This window comes from Hemibagrus wyckioides, linkage group LG20 (genome assembly GCF_019097595.1).
Source record: "Hemibagrus wyckioides isolate EC202008001 linkage group LG20, SWU_Hwy_1.0, whole genome shotgun sequence".
Taxonomy (NCBI): domain Eukaryota; kingdom Metazoa; phylum Chordata; class Actinopteri; order Siluriformes; family Bagridae; genus Hemibagrus; species Hemibagrus wyckioides.
The window spans coordinates 22054695-22078492 of NC_080729.1; the positions used below are offsets into that span (position 1 = coordinate 22054695).

A 23798-nucleotide genomic window follows, 5' to 3' on the forward strand; every position below is an offset into this window, starting at 1 on the left:
CAAAACTCATGGACTTAATTAAGAACTATCACATATCCGGTACAAACACCTTACTGAGCTTTATCTTCATCTTCATGCTCAGTAATGGCTTTATGCTGGTCAGGGTGGCAGTGGGCCTAGAGTCTGTCCTGAGAAATGTGTGCAAGGTGGAAATTCACCCTGGACCGGATGCTAGTCTAAAGGAGACACTAACCTCAGTGACCGCATGGCATCATCATTATCTAAATCTATAACAAGGAACTCCATGTTCTGACAGAGTGAAGACTGCCTGAACCTAAAAATGCTAAGAGCATGAATATATGTAGGACATATTTATGAGCTGTATCTGTAGAGCAATCATTGGAGTTTAGCGTGTCACTGTCAGGGCTTCAGATGACAGCAGCTCATATTAAGATACATATCTGTATTCTGTAAACGAAACACTGACATACAGATAGCAGATCATGTAATAAATATTTATGCCATAATGTCAGTAACACAGCTCCATATTAGTTCCTAATAAAAATAATGGATTTATTGAAAACTCACTGAAGTTTTTATATCACTACAGTTATGTACTTTCTCCTTTATATCTTGGTATTTTGAAGTTTAATCACATTTACCTGGATATTTTCCAGAGTATTTAAAACTATCAGTTAAATTGTTTTTGTTCCAGTTAATTCACAAGCAAGATTTGAATTTCACTAACCTTCACTAATCAACAAATCAATGATGATGATGATGATTAGCAGCAGCAACAACTACAACAACAATATCCAATTTTTATTTTATTAATTGTAAATTAATTTTATTTTATTTATATATATATTTAATGTATTATTATCATTATAATTATTATTATTACACTATAATTGTAGTGGCAGTAGGCAGTTGTTTGCACCTCATTGTGTTTATTGATGTTAATAAACAACAGAATAAAAAATATATATAATTTAAATCATCCTCATGCATCTTAAAAACAAACAGAAAAAAACATACATTTACAGAAAATGGATTTCATAAAATATGTCAATTATTATTATTAGCATACAGTGCACATTTTAAAGCCTTGTTAAAAGAGATTTGAATTTCAAAGCGGAACTTAGATACCATAAAACATAAAACTGTTTACATTCATTCAAACGGGAAGTGGTTTACCAGCCCAACGTCTTTATTCAGTTAACGCAAAAGAGCTGCAGCTGCACTGCTGTGTGACAGGAATGTGTGTGTGTGTGTGTGTGTGTGTTTGTGTTTGCATGTGTGTCTGCCTGTCTGTCTGTCTGACATTTCTAGCTAGAAACAGCTTCCTGTTCACAAACCAACTCATGAGTGCAAAAGTTTGGGAGAAAACATGGACAAGATGTAAAACTCCACACAGATAATAGCCCAAGCTCTTTGCTTTAAATGACTCCAAGCTTACACTCATCACTGCAGAAACAAAGAAACCACAATAAAAGAATACAGTTTGGCTTGGACTCGCTGGTCAGCTCTGAGCTCTGATCTAAAAAAGGGGCAATAAACTGAGTGAAAGATCATTTGTTCCAGAAAGTTTATTTGACTCTTTGCAGATTTTCTCTGGCTAAACCTCCCTCTAATTTTTCCTGCTTTTTATACAACAATGTCTAATTTCAGCGCCTGTTGTGTCTAAATCTAATCTAAGTGTGTCTAAATCTCCTATTGGACAGATTCTGAATCTAAAACTCATTGACCATCATAGCTGAATAAGACAAACCGCCCGTAGTTGTCACCGTCTTGTTTGTGTGTATGAGATTTACGTTTCTCATTTATTAATGCCAGTTAGTGTATGTGGCCATGCCCACAACCCCTGGTGTAAAATGTGTCAGTAAAATAAAAGCATGCATTCATATGTAACGCTCTCATTTTAGCAGATTCAGGTTTTATGTCTGTGTTTTTCTCCTTCAAATATCTGCACCTCCTAGTGTGTGTCACTGTGCATGCTGTGAGCATTAACTCTGGTGTCCTGCTGTGCGGTCTGCAGGTTTTCTTTCAATATGAAATAATAACAGGCTGCATCAGCGAAGCAGTTCACGCTGCTCACACACAGACTGACGTGGACAAATTCACGCAGTTTACTGTAATCTGTACTGATTCTTTTCTGTTTAATGTAGAAATAAAGAAGCACAGTGATGTGATAGGGAATAAAACACAAAAGGAACACCACCAGGTTGCTGAGCACAATCTTTACACTCTTGTTGTTTCGCAGTTTAGCATCATTAGGGTTCCGTTTGCGTAAATCATGCAGGATTTTAACGACATTCACCGAGCACAACACCATGACAACGGCACTGCCCCAAAACACACACTCCACACACACTATAATCCAATGTTTACCCCATGTCTGACTGGAAAAGTTCTGGAAACAGAAGGACTCGTTACTGCTGCCTGGATGAAAATCGTAAACTGGGTAGCTAAATCCAAACACTAATGTCCACACAATTGCACAGATGGACACAGCCTTCCTTTTGGATCGCAGTTGGCGGAAGGGAAAGTGTAGAGCAACATAGCGATCCACAGAGATGCACACGCTCAGCAGGATGCTGCCATACATGTTGACGTAGACAAAACTCTCGAACAGCGAGCAGGAAAAGCTTCCGAGTTTCCATGGCTCGCTGTAAGCCATGATTTTAAAAGGGAGCGCAAGAAGAAGCAGGCAGTCATTAATGACGAGGTTCAGCAGGTAAATGGTGGATTCACTCCACTGACGAACGCGGAAGAAGAGCTGCCACAGGGCGGCCATGTTTAAAGGAAAACCAGCGACGAGGACGGGAATGTAGAAGACAAATTGTACACAATGCACCCAGTCTCTGCAGCCTTCCATACTGAAACAGAAGGAAGAGAAACACACACTTTAGTTAAACACACTGAAACAGCAATAAAGCTAAAAAACACAACGAAGGGACACACACTTCATTCAAGCACAAGAGGAACACACTGATTCACATAGAAACTGCTCTACTTAGCCCTGAATACCTCAGTCAGAGTCCAGAGAAACAAAAGAAACTAAAGATATCTGATGTTGGTGTCTGATCCACCTCTAAAGGATCCCTCTAACTTTCTCTCTGCTCCTGTTGATGGTTCTCTTGGACACACTAACATTTCCCAAAAACAAATTATTTTCAAGTTTCGCTTGTTCTTATATATTTATTCTCAACTTGATTATTTAGATTTGTTTTTGAGCTGCTGCTGTAATATAAATTATTGTAATTATAATAATTAAATTAAATATTTAATTAAATATCAAAGACTGCCCTGTGTCTTGTTTGGACTCTGCTGAACATTCTGTAAACACACTCAGTTCTGTTTGTTCTTATTCTTCCACTCTTCCACACCTGAATTCTGTAAGTATTTATAATCACACTGATTTTTTAATTTTTATATGTAAAATTCAATTGAATTGAATTCTAGTTCCGAGTTTGCATGTTCTCCCCGTGCTGTGTGGGTTTACTCCAGATACTCCAGTTTCCTCCCACTGTCCAAAAACATGTACATTAGGTTGATTTGTAATTCTAAATTGAGTGTGTGTGGTTGTCTTTCTATATGTGTGGCCCTGTGAGGGACTGGCGACCTGTCCAGGGTGTAACCCTACCTTTCGCCAGGGATATGTGTGCTGGGATATGCTCTAGCAGATCCCCGTGACCCTAATTAGGAATAAAGCGGGTATAGACAATGGATGGATGAATTCTAGTTCCTATTTGAATTTGTGAACCTGATCCTGTTTTGGTTATCATAGACCCAGGTTCAGCTGATCATACTTTCTTATATATTCAGTTCAGTCCAAATTAATTTTATTTCTTTTGCACTTTTCACAGTGGACATTTCCCCAAAGCACCTTTACAGGAAAATAAAAATTCAGAATAAAATGACAAAGTTTAAAATGTACATTTATATGTTACATAGGGTTAACAGTCATGTCTTTAGATGATGATCAAAAATAATTATAATTAAACTGACCTTACAGCTGTTGAGATGGAACTAGATAAAGTATATCTAGTTCCATCGCAACAGCTGTAAGGTCAGTTTAATTATAATATGTATAATATATTTAGAAATGTGTTTATAAATATTTTAGAGAAAAGCAGCAGCACCTGTCGAGTGTCCCTCAGACCTGTTAGATTACAGTGTTTAGTTTCAGTTCAAACTGATTTTTTTTTCTGATTAATAAGAATTTTACACACACACACACACACACACACACACGTGCGTGCGCATGCACGAAAGAGGTGAAAGACCACATGGCATGTCAGAATGAAGATTGAGGAATTACAAGATTGCGGAGTTTAAAACACAAAAATGTGTTTTTCAAAACCTCTCACATTTAAATCCATAAACAAAATATTTTGTGAAAAAAGATTTGATTTCTCAAGTTTCTGCTGATTGATTCATTTCAATTCAATTTCAATTCAGTTTATTTGTATAGCGCTTTTAACAATAGCTATTGTCTGACAGCAGCTTTACAGACGTACAGAAACAGAGAAAAAATAATAAAGTTAAAAATGACATTCATATTTATCATCATAAAACCATCTGACTCACACATGAGCAGAATAAAAGAATTTTATATTCATTTAAATTTCATCATATTTTAATATCTCTATGAAATGACAATTATTTGAGTGTGTACAGAGTGAAACAGCTACTTACCCTGAAAATGTTTAGCTCCAGAATAGACAAACTACTTTTTACTTGTCTTTACTTCCTCACTCCTCTGTGTCAGTTGTGAGCAACCAACTGGCTAATGAAAGGCATGGAAGAAATGTGGAGGCGTGAGAAAGTCTGAGTAACAGAGAGAGACAGAAAAAGAGGTTAGTGTTGTAACAGCTTCTCTCTAACTTATATCCGTGTGGATTATTACATCCTGACTAAGATGATGATGAGAGAGACACAAAACACAGAAAGATTCTACTGTAAATGTAAATGAGAGACAGACGAGGAAAGAAACTGAGAGAGAGAGAGAGAGAAACTAAACTATTGTTTCTTTTCCTCCTTATTACGAAGTGACCTCATTTTGAAGTAAAACAAATGCAAATGTAAGTGCACGTTTACCTGCACAAGGACACAAACACTGATACACAGTGGCACACACACACACACACACACACACACACACACACACTGTTAAATTCATTTTTTAAAGAATGATCATGTATCACATTTTGTAATACACAATATACATATACACAAAATACATATACACAATGTACATATACACAATATACAAATACATGACATACATATACATGTCACGGGCGCACTGGACTCCACCCCTTGCCAGCGCACTCACTCACCCGAATTTTAATTGAATTCACCTGCACCTTGTTCTCTGTGCACGCACTCCCCTATTTATTCGCCACTTCTTCACCCCTTCCTCGTCTGGTCTCGCATGTAGATGCTGACTCACTACCGATAGCACTAGATATAGCCCAAGCATTCCCGAATATCGTTAACTCCGCTATCCATTCCAAGTCTCCCTTCCCTTCCTTTCTGCTCCTTTCTCCATCACCAAAAACCCCATTCCTTCGCGTGGTCATCTCATCTGGGTTCCATCTGCCTCCATCCTCCGGTCGCCGTGTGTGCCAAGCTGAGTATTCCCCTCTTTCCCTTTACCACCTGTTTTCTGTGTTCCTTAATAAACATACCCCTCCCGGGGTTTAACTACTTTGTTTGTTCCTGTCTGGTGTTTGTGACAATACATCAGAATCAGAAAAAGTTTTATTGCCAGGTACAGCAAAGGGTCAGCACAGAGCACTTTGTGTACATCTACACCGCTTGTTGTAGATTGAGTGCAGGTCAGGAAGCTCGGTACGGATGATGCGCTCAGCTGATTGCACCACCCTCTGAAGAGCTCGTCTGTCCTGCATGGTGTTGTTCCCGAACAAGGTTGTGATGTTTCCCATCAGGATGCTCTCTATGGTGCAGGAGTAAAAGTTCCTTACCACCTTAGTAGGCAGTCTAAAGTCTCTCAAGCATCTGAGATGGAAGAGACGCTGTCGGGCCTTCTTCACCACGGTGTCGATGTGACAGGACCATGACAGGTCCTGCGTGATGTGAACACCGAGGTTAGGTTTAGTGTGAGGGTGTATTTTTGAGGGAGACTACAAAGCTCTGGATAAATGCCATGAATGTAAATGTAAAGGTTCAGTCCAGAGTTGTCTATTCTTGACCACAGATCCTGTAGGATTACCAATGTTCTCTGGCTGTAGACTGACTAGTAAACAGGAAGTTTCATCAACAAACCAAGCTTCTGTTTCACCACATCTGCTGAACTGAGTCTCATGGTCTCATTAATACCGAGTGAAAATATGATAGATAGATAGATAGATAGATAGATAGATAGATAGATAGATAGATAGATAGATAGATAGATAGATAGATAGATAGATAGATACTTTATTCATCCCAAAGGGAAATTCACAGCTTCCAGCAGTATCCACGAGCACAGGTAATAGATAAAATAGGAAGGAATATAACAAAAATACTAAAATACCCAAATTAGGGTACAAAAATATAACAAAAAATAAAATATTACAAAATATAGCAGAAAAATACTAAATACAGAGATTTAGGAATAAATATGGAGAATAAGATGAAAGACAAGATAAGTAATGTGCAAAACAAGTGTTTAAGGTTACAGACCTGTCGATGTGTATTGTGTGTAGTGTGTGTTTTATTGTACAGTCCAGTACAGAGAGAGAGTAGTGTCAGCACTGACTCCTCCCACCTCGTGTTGAATTAAAGAGTCGCATGGCATGGGGGAGGAACGACCTCCTCAGTCTGTCAGTGGAGCAGGGCAGTGACACCAACCGGTCACTGAAGCTGCTTCTCTGTCTGGAGATGATGTTGTACAGTGGGTGCAGTGGATTGTCCATGATGGACAGGAGCCTGCTCAGTGTCCTCCTCTCTGCCACTGATGTCAGGCTGTCCAGTTCTGAGCCCACAATCGAGCCCGTGTCTCACCAGCTTGTCCAGACGTGAGGCGTCCTTCTTCTTTATGCTGCCTCCCCAGCACACTGCTGCATAGAAGAGGGCACTCGCCACAACAGTCTGTTAGAACATCTGCAGCAGCTTTTTGCAGATGTTAAAGGAAGTCAGCCTTCTTAGGAAGTACAGCCGGCTCTGTCCTTTCACACGCAGAGTGTCTGTGTTGGCAGTCCAGTCCATTCTTTCATCCAGCTGTACTCCAAGGTACTTGTAGGTCTTGACAAACTCCACACAGTCCCCGTTGATAGTTACAGGCTCAGGTTGAGGCCTGACCAGTTTTCTGTACTCTTCCTCCTGTCCCTTCCTGATACAGCCAACGATAGCAGTATCGTCTACAAACTTTTGCATGTGGCAGAGCTCTGAGCTATACTGAAAGTCCAAGGTGTAGATGGTGAACAGGACCAGAGAGAGAACAGTCCCTTGTGGTGCCCCAGTATTGCTGACCACAGTGTCAGACCTGCAATCCCCCAGTCTCACGTACTGAGGTCTGCCGGTCAGGTAGTCTGTGATCCACGCGATCAGGTGTGAGCTTACTCCCATCTCTGTTAGTTTGTCTCTGAGCAGCAGCAGCTGGATGGTGTTAAATGCACTGGAGAAGTCTCACAGCCCTGTTGCCGCTGTCCAGGTGAGAGAGGGATCTGTGTAGAATGTAGGTAATGGCATCTTCCACTCCCACCTTCTCCTGGTATGCAAACTGCAGAGGGCCGAGGGCGTGGCGGACTTGTGGCCTAATGTGGTGTAGCATCACCCGCTCCATTGTCTTCATTATGTGAGACGTCAGGGCGACTGGCCTGAAGCTCTCCAGGGCGTGGTTTCTTTGGGACTGGGATGATGCAGGATGTTTTCCACCGCCGAGGTACCCTCTCCTGCTCCAGGCTCAGGTTAAAGATGCGCTGTAGAGGGTCTCCCAGTTCCATTGCGCAGGCCTTCAGTAATCATGGAGATACTCCATCTGGGCTTGCAGCTTTACTGGGATGGAGCCTCCTCAGCTCTCCACACACCTGGGCTGCTGTGATCATGGGTGGAGGGATATTCTCTTCCTCTGTGCCACAGTTGTTCTCAGTGGGTAGATTGAGAGCAGAAGTGGGGGTAGGGGGTGCAGTGTACTGAGCTGTGAATGAGTTGGGGTCGTCAAACCTGTTGAAGAAATTGTTTAGCTGGTTCGCCATTCCCACACCTCCTTCAATGGTGTTATCCTGCTTCGAGCTGCATCCGGTTATTGTCTTCATCCCACTCCACACTTCTTTCATGCTGTTGTTTTGCAACCTCTGCTCCATCTTCCTCCTGTACTGCTCCTTCGCCTCCCTGAGCTGGACTTTTAGTTCCTTCTGCACACGCTTAAGCTCCTGCTGATCACCATCCTTAAAGGCCCTCTTCTTCTGGTTCAGAAGTCCCTTGATGTCACTTGTGATCCAGGGCTTGTTGTTTTCATAGCAGCATACAGTTCTTACTGGAACAACAACGTCCATACAGAAGTTGATGTAGTCAGTAGTGCAGTCAACAATATCCTCAATGTTTTCACTGTGTGGCCCCTGCAGTACATCCCTGTCTGTGTTCCTGAAGAAGTCTCTCAGGATCTGCTCAGCCTCAGGAGACCACTTCCTGAATGAGCGTGTGGTTGTTGGTAGTCTCCTCACTTATAGTGAGGCTGAAGCAGAATAAGGTTGTGGTCTGCTTTCCCCAGTGCAGGCAGTGGGGTGGCTCTGTATGCATCCTTTACATTGGCATACAGTAAATCTATGGTCTTATTTCCCCTGGTGTTACAGTCCACATACTGGGAGAAAGCAGGTAATATTGTGTCCAGAGTAACATGATTAAAGTCTCCAGAGATTAACACCATTGCCTCAAGGTGTTGCGTTTGTATCCTAGCAAATCCTAGCAAATATTTGTATTTGTGTCTTAACATTCATCAATGAACTGAAACAAGCTATAAAAGTATTCATTATTTGAAGAAATAAGACTAATAAGTCAGCGATAATGTGTGTAATTTCTTTATTTGCTAAGATGTTTAGCTACAATACTCAGTTTGGGAGAAGGCTCAGTTTAAAAGTCACACAGTCCACATTTAAAAAGATTTTAAATCTATATTTTAAATGTGTAAATGTGTAAAGATTCATGCATTGTAAAGATAAAATAAATATTTCAACTATAAAAATAAAAATAAACAAAATTGATACAGATAAATGAATACAGTTTCAGAGTATTTAGTGCTACATGGAGTAAACAAGTGCATTGACTGGGACAGACAGAAATAAACTGGTCCTGTGCTAATAATCCATTATACACATACTGCAACATTCAGCACATGGTAAGATTAATACACTTCCCCGTACATGTGGGAGAGTTAAATGTGTTTTTGTTGATTGACAGTTTATTTTTAGCCAGCTAGAGATATTTTAAAATGTGGCTCAATGTGCAGGTGACATGATCTTATATTAAGAGTATACTTTACAATACAGCATAAATACTTGGTGTTTTCTCACAAGATGGTAAGTTAATATCAACACACACACACACACACTGAGTGCTACTGGGTGATTAATGGAAGCACTTATATCAGGAAATCAGTTAAAGCATGAAAAAATGCACCACGTCATGAAGAGAAGAAATGAGAGAGATGTTATGTGGAAGTTAATATTTAAGGCGCATCACAGATCAGCATGTCCATCACAGATCAGCATGTCCATCACAGATCAGTGTGTCCATCACAGATCAGCGTGTCCATCACAGATCAGCATGTCCATCACAGATCAGCGTGTCCATCACAGATCAGCGTGTCCATCACAAACGTGTTCTCAAAGTGTCGGATAGAGTGACAGATCTGCTCCTCCCGCTTAGTGATACCTGCAGCAGGAAAAGAGAGGACTTTATTTGCATGTGTTTTAGGCTGATAAAAATGTGACAGATTAAAAGAGAAGTTTCATGTCAGATATAGAACAATACAATTGTTATAACATGTTAACACACATTCTGTACAATCATCACTCACTGTAATCACACACACACACTATAATCACACACTCATTATAATCACACACACACACACACACACACAATAATCACACACTCATTATAATCACACACACACACACACACACACTATAATCACACACTCATTATAATCACACACACACAATAATCAAACACTCATTATAATCACACACACTATAATCACAAACTCATTATAATCACACACTCACTATAATCACACACTTATTATAATCACACACACACACTATAATCACACACTTATTATAATCACACACACTATAATCACAAACTCATTATAATCACACACTCACTATAATCACACACTTATTATAATCACACACACACACTATATTCACACACTTATTATAATCACACACTCACTATAATCACACACTTATAATCACACACTCACTATAATCACACACTTATTATAATCACACACTCACTATAATCACACACTCACTATAATCACACACTCACTATAATCACACACTTATTATAATCACACACTCACTATAATCACACACTCACTATAATCACACACTTATTATAATCACACACTTATTATAATCACACACACACACTATATTCACACACTTATTATAATCACACACTCACTATAATCACACACTTATTATAATCACACACTCACTATAATCACACACTCACTATAATCACACACTCACTATAATCACACACTTATTATAATCACACACTCACTATAATCACACACTTATTATAATCACACACTTATTATAATCACACACTTATTATAATCACACACTCACTATAATCACACACTCACTATAATCACACACTTATTATAATCACACACTCACTATAATCACACACTCACTATAATCACACACTTATTATAATCACACACTTATTATAATCACACACACACACTATATTCACACACTTATTATAATCACACACTCACTATAATCACACACTTATAATCACACACTCACTATAATCACACACTTATTATAATCACACACTCACTATAATCACACACTTATTATAATCACACACTTATTATAATCACACACACTATAATCACACACTTATTATAATCACACTCACTATAATCACACACTCACTATAATCACACACTTATTATAATCACACACTTATTATAATCACACACACACTATATTCACACACTTATTATAATCACACACTCACTATAATCACACACTTACTATAATCACACACTTATTATAATCACACACTTATTATAATCACACACACTATAATCACACACTCACTATAATCACACACTTATTATAATCACACACTCACTATAATCACACACTTATTATAATCACACACTCACTATAATCACACACTTATTATAATCACACACTCACTATAATCACACACTTATTATAATCACACACTCACTATAATCACACACTTATTATAATCACACACTCACTATAATCACACACTTATTATAATCACACACTTATTATAATCACACACACTATAATCACACACTCACTATAATCACACACTTATTATAATCACACACACTATAATCACACACTCACTATAATCACACACACTATAATCACACACTCACTATAATCACACACACTATAATCACACAATCATTATAATCACACACACTATAATCACACACTCACTATAATCACACACACTATAATCACACACTCACTATAATCACACACACACACTATATTCACACACTTATTATAATCACATACTCACTATAATCACACACTTATTATAATCACACACACACACTATAATCACACACTTATTATAATCACACACACATTATAATCACAAACTCATTATAATCACACACACTATAATCACACACTTATTATAATCACACACACATTATAATCACAAACTCATTATAATCACACACACTATAATCACACACTTATTATAATAACACACACTATAATCACACACTCACTATAATCACACACTTATTATAATCACACACACTATAATCACACACTTATTATAATCACACACTCACTATAATCACACACTTATTATAATCACACACTCACTATAATCACACACTCACTATAATCACACACTTATTATAATCACACACTCACTATAATCACACACTCACTATAATCACACACTTATTATAATAACACACACTATAATCACACACTCACTATAATCACACACTTATTATAATCACACACTCACTATAATCACACACTTATTATAATCACACACACTATAATCACACACTTATTATAATAACACACACTATAATCACACACTCACTATAATCACACACTTATTATAATCACACACACTATATTCACACACTTATTATAATCACACACACACACTATAATCACACACTTATTATAATCACAAACTCATTATAATCACACACACTATAATCACACACTCACTATAATCACACACTTATTATAATCACACACACTATATTCACACACTCACTATAATCACACACTTATTATAATCACACACTCACTATAATCACACACTCACTATAATCACACACTTATTATAATCACACACTTATTATAATCACACACTCACTATAATCACACACTTATTATAATCACACACTCACTATAATCACACACTCACTATAATCACACACTCACTATAATCACACACTCACTATAATCACACACTTATTATAATCACACACACTATAATCACACACTCACTATAATCACACACTTATTATAATCACACACACTATAATCACACACTCACTATAATCACACACTTATTATAATCACACACACTATAATCACACACTTATTATAATCACATACTCACTATAATCACACACTTATTATAATCACACACACACACTATATTCACACACTTATTATAATCACACACACTATAATCACACACTTATTATAATCACATACTCACTATAATCACACACTTATTATAATCACACACACACTATAATCACACACTTATTATAATCACACACTCATTATAATCACACACACATTATAATCACAAACTCATTATAATAACACACACTATAATCACACACTCACTATAATCACACACTTATTATAATCACACACACACACTATATTCACACACTTATTATAATCACACACTCACTATAATCACACACTTAGTATAATCACACACTCACTATAATCACACACTTATTATAATCACACACTCACTATAATCACACACTTATTATAATCACACACACACTATACCAGTAATCACACACTCATTATAATCACACACACACTATAATCACACACTCATTATAATCACACACTCACTATAATCACACACTTATTATAATCACACACTCACTATAATCACACACTTATTATAATCACACACTCACTATAATCACACACTTATTATAATCACACACACTATAATCACACACTTATTATAATCACACACTCACTATAATCACACACTTATTATAATCACACACACTATAATCACACACTCACTATAATCACACACTTATTATAATCACACACACTATAATCACACACTTATTATAATCACACACACTATAATCACACACTTATTATAATCACACACACTATAATCACACACACTATAATCACACACTTATTATAATCACACACACACTATACCAGTAATCACACACTCATTATAATCACACACACACTATAATCACAAACTCATTATAATCACACACACTATAATCACACTCACTATAATCACACTCACTATAATCACACACTTATTATAATCACACACTCACTATAATCACACACTCACTATAATCACACACTTATTATATTCACACACACTATAATCACACACTCACTATAATCACACACTTATTATAATCACACATACATTATAATCACAAACTCATTATAATCACACACACTATAATCACACACTCACTATAATCACACACACTATAATCACACACTATAATCACATACACACTATAATCACACACTATAATCACATACACACTATAATCACACACTATAATCACACACTCACTATAATCACACACACTATAATCACACACTCATTATAATCACACACACTATAATCACACACTCACTATAATCACACACTTATTATAATCACACACACACTATACCAGTAATCACACACTCATTATAATCACACACACACACTATAATCACACACTCATTATAATCACACACACACACAATAATCAAACACTCATTATAATCACCCCCCCACACACTATAATCACACACTCACTGTAATCACACACACACACACACACACACACACTATAATCACACACTCATTATAATCTCACACACACACACACAAACACAATAATCACACACTCATTATAATCACACACACACACTATAATCACACACTCATTATAATCACACCCACACTATAATCACACACTATAATCACACACTAATCACACACTCATTATAATCACACACACACTATAATCACACACTATAATCACACACTCACTATAATCACACACACACTATAATCACACACTCATTATAGTCACACACACTCACTATAGTCACACACTCATTATAATCACACACACTATAATCACACACTCACTATAGTCACACACACTCACTATAGTCACACACTCATTATAATCACACACACTATAATCACACACTCACTATAATCACACACACACTATACCAGTAATCACACACTCATTATAATCACACACACTATAATTACACACTCATTATAATCACACACACACACTATAATCACACACTCATTATAATCACACACACACTACAATCACACACACTCTATAATCACACACTCATTATAATCACACACACACACAATAATCAAACACTCATTATTATAATCACACACTCACATTATAATCACACACTCACTGTAATCAGAGACACACTATAATCACACACACAGTATAATCACACACACACTATAATCACACACTCACTGTAATAACACACACACACACACACTATAATCACACACTCCTTATAATCACACACTCACTGTAATCACACACACTCATTATGATCACACACACACACACACTATAATCACACACTCATTATAATCACACACACACACACTGTAATCACACACACACTATAATCACACACACTGTATAATCACACACTCATTATAATCACACTCATTATAATCACACACTCATTATAATCACACACACACAATAATCAAACAATCATTATAGTCACACACTCATTATAATCACACACACACACACACACACACACTATAATCACACACTCACTATAATCACACACTGTAATCACACACACACTATAATCACACACTCATTATAATCACACACGCACTGTAATCACACACTATAATCACACACTATAATCACACACTCACTGTAATCACACACTATAATCACACACTCACTGTAATCACACACTATAATCACACACTATAATCACACACTCACTGTAATCACACACTATAATCACACACTCACTGTAATCACACACTATAATCACACACTATAATCACACACTCACTGTAATCACACACTATAATCACACACTCACTGTAATCACACACTATAATCACACACTCACTGTAACCACACACTCACTGTAATCACACACTATAATCACACACTCACTGTAATCACACACTATAATCACACACTATAATCACACACTCACTGTAATCACACACTATAATCACACACTATAATCACACACTCACTGTAATCACACACTCACTGTAATCACACACTATAATCAAACACACTGTAATCACACACTCACTGTAATCACACACTATAATCACACACACACTGTAATCACACACTCACTGTAATCACACACTCACTGTAATCACACACACACTGTAATCACACACTCACTATAATCACACACTCACTGTAATCACACACTATAATCACACACACACTGTAATCACACACTCACTGTAATCACACACTATAATCACACACTCACTGTAATCACACACTATAATCACACACTCACTGTAATCACACACTCACTATAATCACACACTCACTGTAATCACACACTCACTATAATCACACACTCACTGTAATCACACACTATAATCACACACACACTGTAATCACACACACACTGTAATCACACACTCACTATAATCACACACTCACTGTAATCACACACTATAATCACACACTCACTATAATCACACACTATAATCACACACTCACTGTAATCACACACTATAATCACACACTATAATCACACACTCACTGTAATCACACACTATAATCACACACTATAATCACACACTCACTGTAATCACACAGTATAATCACACACACACTGTAATCACACACTCACTGTAATCACACACTATAATCACACACTCACTGTAATCACTCACTGTAATCACACACTCACTGTAATCACACACTGTAATCACACACTCACTGTAATCACACACTATAATCACACACTAACTGTAATCACACACTCACTATAATCACACACTCACTGTAATCACACACTATAATCACACACTCACTGTAATCACACACTCACTGTAATCACACACTATAATCACACACTCACTGTAATCACACACTATAATCACACACTATAATCACACACTAACTGTAATCACACACTCACTATAATCACACACTCACTGTAATCACACACTATAATCACATACTCACTGTAATCACACACTATAATCACACACTCACTGTAATCACACACTATAATCACACACTCACTATAATCACACACTCACTGTAATCACACACTATAATCACACACTCACTGTAATCACACACTCACTATAATCACACACTCACTGTAATCACTCACTATAATCACACACTCACTGTAATCACACACTCACTATAATCACACACTCACTGTAATCACACACTATAATCACACACACACTGTAATCACACACACACTGTAATCACACACTATAATCACACACTCACTATAATCACACACTCACTGTAATCACACACTATAATCACACACACACTGTAATCACACACTCACTGTAATCACACACACACTGTAATCACACACTCACTGTAATCACACACTATAATCACACACTCACTATAATCACACACTCACTGTAATCACACACTATAATCACACACACACTGTAATCACACACACACTGTAATCACACACTATAATCACACACTCACTATAATCACACACTCACTGTAATCACACACTATAATCACACACACACTGTAATCACACACTCACTGTAATCACACACACACTGTAATCACACACTATAATCACACACTCACTGTAATCACACACTATAATCACACACTCACTATAATCACACACTATAATCACACACTCACTGTAATCACACACTATAATCACACACACACTGTAATCACACACACTGTAATCACACACTATAATCACACACTCACTATAATCACACACTCACTATAATCACACACTCACTGTAATCACACACTATAATCACACACACACTGTAATCACACACTCACTGTAATCACACACACACTGTAATCACACACTATAATCACACACTCACTGTAATCACACACTATAATCACACACTCACTATAATCACACACTATAATCACACACTCACTGTAATCACACACTCACTGTAATCACACACTATAATCACACACACACTGTAATCACACACTCACTGTAATCACACACACTGTAATCACACACTATAATCACACACTCACTGTAATCACACACACACTGTAATCACACACTATAATCACACACTCACTATAATCACACACTCACTGTAATCACACACTATAATCACACACACACTGTAATCACACACACACTGTAATCACACACTATAATCACACACTCACTATAATCACACACTCACTATAATCACACACTCACTGTAATCACACACTATAATCACACACACACTGTAATCACACACTCACTGTAATCACACACACACTGTAATCACACACTATAATCACACACTCACTGTAATCACACACTATAATCACACACTCACTATAATCACACACTATAATCACACACTCACTATAATCACACACTCACTGTAATCACACACTATAATCACACACACACTGTAATCACACACTATAATCACACACACACTGTAATCACACACTATAATCACACACTCACTGTAATCACACACTATAATCACACACTCACTGTAATCACACACTCACTATAATCACACACACACTATAATCACACACTCACTGTAATCACACACTATAATCACACACTCACTGTAATCACACACACTGTATAATCACACACTCATTATAATCACACACACTATAATCACACTCATTATAATCACACACTATAATCACACTCATTATAATCACACACTATAATCACACACTCACTGTAATCACACACACTGTATAATCACACACTCATTATAATCACACACTATAATCACACTCATTATAATCACACACTATAATCACACTCATTATAATCACACACATACTACAATCACACTCATTATAATCACACACACTATAATCACACTCATTATAATCACACACTATAATCACACTCATTATAATCACACACTATAATCACACACTCACTGTAATCACACACACTGTATAATCACACACTCATTATAATCACACACTATAATCACACTCATTATAATCACACACTATAATCACACTCATTATAATCACACACATACTACAATCACACTCATTATAATCACACACACACAATAATCAAACACTCATTATAGTCACACACTCATTATAATCACACACACACACTCACTGTAATCACACACTGTAATCACACACACACTATAATCACACACACACAATAATCAAACACTCATTATAGTCACACACTCATTATAATCACACACACACACACTCACTGTAATCACACACTGTAATCACACACACACTATAATCACACACTCATTATAATCACACACTATAATCACACACACACTATAATCACACACTCAATATAATCACACACTCATTATAATCACACACACACACTATAATCACACTCATTATAATCACACACTCAATATAATCACACACTCATTATAGTCACACACACACACTATAATCACACTCATTATAATCACACACTCAATATAATCACACACACACACTCACTGTAATCACACACTGTAATCACACACTATAATCACACACTCACTGTAATCACACACTATAATCACACACACACTGTAATCACACACTATAATCACACACACACTGTAATCACACACTATAATCACACACTCACTGTAATCACACACTATAATCACACACTCACTGTAATCACACTCACTATAATCACACACACACTATAATCACACACTCACTGTAATCACACACTATAATCACACACTCACTGTAATCACACACACTGTATAATCACACACTCATTATAATCACACACACTATAATCACACTCATTATAATCACACACTATAATCACACTCATTATAATCACACACTATAATCACACACTCACTGTAATCACACACACTGTATAATCACACACTCATTATAATCACACACTATAATCACACTCATTATAATCACACACTATAATCACACACTCAATATAATCACACACTATAATCACACTCATTATAATCACACACTATAAACACACACTCAATGTAATCACACACTAACTATAATCACACACACACACACTATAATCACACACTCTTTTTTCTGTTCTATTTGGCCACCTTTAGTTTTTTGGTTTTCACTTATTAAATTCTTTCCGTCTTCAATTTCTTCAATATTTTCAGTTTGTGGAATTTCAATAAATACTTCTACTTCTTTATAGAATCTTATAATTAAGACAATTAAGACGTTATTAACACACGGCGGCGTGTGAGGCGGCGGCGTATCTGGTAGGTGGGTTTCCCTTCACATAGTCTGTGGATGAAGACGCCAAAGTCACGTGTGTTCATCACTTGCTCAGACACCACCATCTCCTCCTGAACCATGTACGTCTGTGGAAAAGAGGCCTCCTGAAGAAGGGGGACATGATGCAGTCAGTGGTGAGATTTACACAAACACACAAACACACACACACACACACCATCTCTCTCTCTCACACGCATACAACACACACACACACATCATCTCTCTCTGTCTTTTACACACGCACACACATACATTGCCAGTTCTCAGTTTCACATTGATGAGGAGTTTCCACAGGTTCCTTGGTGGCAGAACGACGCTGTTGTTCAGGACACTGATGTAACACTTATCCAGAGTGATGTCATGATATGCAGTCAAACCCTAAACACACACACACACACACAGAGTGTAGCTGTACAGTACTGCTAGCACTATATATATATACAGCTCTGGAAAAAATAAGAGACCACTGACCAATCTCCAGATGTGAACCCTACTGAAAACCTCTGGAATGTCATCAAGAGGAAGATGGACCACACACTACACACAATACACTCCGGTTTATACAGAACTCTCAATAAACTGAAATTTGTACAGGACTCATAAACACGCAGTTTTTGCACATCAACTAGGTCTGTAACCTTAAACACTTGTTTTGCACATTACTTATCTTGTTTTTCATCTCATTCTCCATATTTATTCCTAAATCTCTGTATTTAGCTGTATTTATTTCTGCTATATTTTGTAATATTTTATATTTTGTTATTTGATATATTTTTTGTTATATTTTTGTACATTAATTTGGGTATTCTATCTATCTATCTATCTATCTATCTATCTATCTATCTATCTATCTATCTATCTTGATGGTCACAAACCATCAGGTAAAGCTGTACTGTTTGCTTTTTTGTAAAAAGAGTGATATAAAGTTCCCCAACAGCAGTGTGAGAAACTGGTGGAGATCATGGAGCCAAAACACATGCAGATCGGGGTTATTCCACCAAATACTGATCTCTTAATGTTATTTATCCAAAGCATTAACACAATTTATTCACAAGTGATTTACATTTTGTTTTATTTGAGTTATTAAAGTTCTGTAATACTGCATGATCTTGGGTTATTTTGATGTGTTGCCATTTCCTTTAAATATACACTCTAAATAACAATAGTTATATTTGGAATTTAGGAGAAATATTGTCAGCAGTTCACAAAAAATCAAACAAAACTCTTCATCTGACCAATACATGACCCTGGAAGAAAAAAACAGAAGAAACTCATTATTTTGCAGTGGGCTCGTATTTTTTTCCAGAGCCGTATATATGTATATATTTTGTAAATCTTTTCATGTGACAACACTGAAGAAATGCCCCTCTGCTCCAATGTACAGTAGTGAGTGTCCAGCCTGTATAACAGTGTAAATTTGCTGTCCCCTCAAAAGAACTCAACACACAGCCATTAATGTCTAAACCGTTGGCAACAAAAGTGACTCCACCCCTAAGTGGAAATGTCCCCCTCATCTCTGTAGGCTGTCGCATCTGCATTAATTATGAGACCCAAGATAGAAGCAACCTCAGCAAACTTAAATATAATGTAGGAGCTGTGTATGTGAACAGGGAGTACAGAGGGGGCAGAGGACACACCCCTGTGGAGCACCTATGCTCAGAGTCATGCTTTAATCAATAAAGAGCATTCTTACAGGTGTGTGTGTGTGTGTGTGTGTACACACCTTGGTGAAGTCATGTATAATGGTGGCAGGGCGTGTGCGTGGGTTTGTGTTGCCAGCATTGATGCTAATCCTCTCATAGTTGCTCTGCAGGTTGATGTTGACATTCTCCTGCAGTTCCTCCCGATTGTGCTGGGGTGCCTTCAGATTATCTTCATAATACACATTGCACCGGAACTGAGACTCATTTGCCTACACCCACCCCCCCACATACACACACAAAATGAACAATACTTTTTATTTCTCTTGAACTGCATGTTTTTATACACCGTTCAGCCATAACATTGTGAGCAGCATACTCATCATGGCACCTGTTAGTGGGTGGGATATATTAGGTAGCAAGTGAACATTTTGTCCTCAAAGTTGATGTTAAAAGCAGGAAAAATGGACAAGTGTAAGGATTTGAGTGAGTTTGGTGAAAAGGACTAAATTGTGATGGCTAGACCACTGGATCAGAGCATCTTCAAAATTGCAGCTCTTGTGGGGTGTTCCTGGTCTGCAGTGGTCAGTATCTATCAAAAGTGGTCCAAGGAAGGTCAGGTCATGCCGGCCAAGGCTCACTGATGCACATGAGCATCAGAACTGGACCACGGAGCAATGGAAGAAGGTGGCCTGGTCTGATGAATCACGTTTTCTTTTACATCACGTGGATGGCCGGGTGCGTGTGCGTCTCTTACCTGGGGAACACATGGCACGAGGATGCACTATGGGAAGAAGGTGAGCCGGTGGAGGCAGTGTCCTGCTTTGGTCAGTGTTCTGCTGGGAAACCTTGGGTCCTGCATCCATGTCGATGTTCCTTTGACACGTACCACCTACCCAAGCATTGTTACAGATCATCTACACCCTTTCATGGAAACAGTATTCCCTGATGGCTGTGGTCTCTTTCAGAGGATAATGCGCTGTGCCACAAAGCAGAAATGGTTCAGGAATGGTTTGATGACCACAACAACCAGTTTGAGGTGTTGACTTGGCCTCCAAATTCCCCAGATCTCAGTCCAATCCAGCATCTGTGGGATGTGCTGGACAAACAAGTCTGTCCCATAGAGACCACACCTAACAACATACAGGACTTAAAGGATCTGCTGCTAACATCTTGGTGCCAAATACCACAGCACACCTTCAGGGATCTAGTGGAGTCCATGCCTCGACGGGTCAGGGATGATTTGGCAGCAAAAGGGGGACCAACACAATATTAGACTGCTGGTCATAATGTTATTGCTGATCAGTGTAATGTCTATCAAAAAGAACACATTTATTAAATCATGTATCGTGTATGTGTGTGCGTGTGTGTACCTGAGGGACAATATAATAGCGGTAGATGTAGACTGAGGCGTACACCAGGCTGCAGGTGCTAATGATGAGAGCAATCAGTAAACAACAAAGTCCACTCAGAGACGATCGCCGGAACACGCCCACCTGCAGCGAGAGAGAGAGAGAGAGAGAGAGAGAGAGAGAGAGAGTAATTGGTCCGGCCTGCTGGTCTAACAACACATACAGTGTGTTACGGTCATGTCACACACACACACACACACACACACACACACACACACATGAAAGCATTTTTTTTCAGAGCTGAGATAAAAGTATAAATGTACCAATCGGATCTGCACACGTCACTGCGGAACCCAGAAGCATGACGTCAAGTGTTCCATAGCCAAAATGTGTACATTTATATGATTACATGTTTACAGATTTACAGAAATACATTTACATTTTCTACATTATTAATCAGTCCATCTGCGGTGTGTGTATGTGTGGTTGTGTAATAACGGACATTATTATTTTCTATAATAATATTTAGTGTGAGGATCAAAGCTTTAACCGCTGGTGCAGGTCTACTCCTCCCCGGCACGCGACCGTTTATTATACATGAAGATACATGACAAAATGTATCAGGGTATTTATATTAACAATATTAATGAATGTTATAAAGATTATGATGATGATGGTGATGATGATGATGATAAAGAAGCCTGTAATTATCTCACATGCTGCGGCGGGATGTAGATGCGCTCCGGTCCCTCGCGCTCCTCTTTCTCGGCTTTAACGCCGTTTATTGCCGCGCAGCTGATCTTCACCATGATGGAGCTGCAGCTTCACCCGCACCGTTACAGCGCGAGACCCCGCACCTTACACACACACACACACACACACACACCA

At 37.8% G+C, this 23798-nt stretch overlaps 2 protein-coding genes across 2 annotated transcripts; both read right to left on the minus strand.

Moving 5' to 3' along the window:
- Window positions 1-885: 885 nt before the first annotated feature.
- Window positions 886-4978, minus strand: gpr55a (G protein-coupled receptor 55a). Its single transcript, XM_058418016.1, has 2 exons — window positions 4642-4978; window positions 886-2819 (listed from the first exon to the last, which is right to left on the minus strand). The coding sequence occupies exon 2, from the start codon at window positions 2816-2818 to the stop codon at window positions 1916-1918; it is 903 nt and encodes a 300-aa protein (XP_058273999.1). The 5' UTR covers window position 2819; window positions 4642-4978; the 3' UTR covers window positions 886-1915.
- Window positions 4979-8953: 3975 nt separating this feature from the next.
- LOC131342046 (integral membrane protein 2C-like) lies at window positions 8954-23798 on the minus strand. Its single transcript, XM_058372763.1, has 6 exons — window positions 23627-23798; window positions 22932-23054; window positions 21642-21830; window positions 20171-20296; window positions 19875-20022; window positions 8954-9822 (listed from the first exon to the last, which is right to left on the minus strand). Exons 1-6 carry the CDS (start codon window positions 23717-23719, stop codon window positions 9722-9724), a joined length of 780 nt encoding a protein of 259 aa, XP_058228746.1. The 5' UTR covers window positions 23720-23798; the 3' UTR covers window positions 8954-9721.

Bases quoted from the DNA above. Each gene is read 5' to 3' on its own strand.
- gpr55a (XM_058418016.1), bottom strand. From the start codon at position 2,818: ATGGAAGGCTGCAGAGACTGGGTGCATTGTGTACAATTTGTCTTCTAC.
- LOC131342046 (XM_058372763.1), bottom strand. From the start codon at position 23,719: ATGGTGAAGATCAGCTGCGCGGCAATAAACGGCGTTAAAGCCGAGAAA. The intron at 21,831-22,931 runs GTACACACACGC...GGGTGGGTGTAG, and splicing joins GCTATTATATTGTCCCTCAG to GCAAATGAGTCTCAGTTCCG. The intron at 20,023-20,170 runs GTATGTGTGTGC...CCCCTTCTTCAG, and splicing joins TGAAACTGAGAACTGGCAAT to GAGGCCTCTTTTCCACAGAC.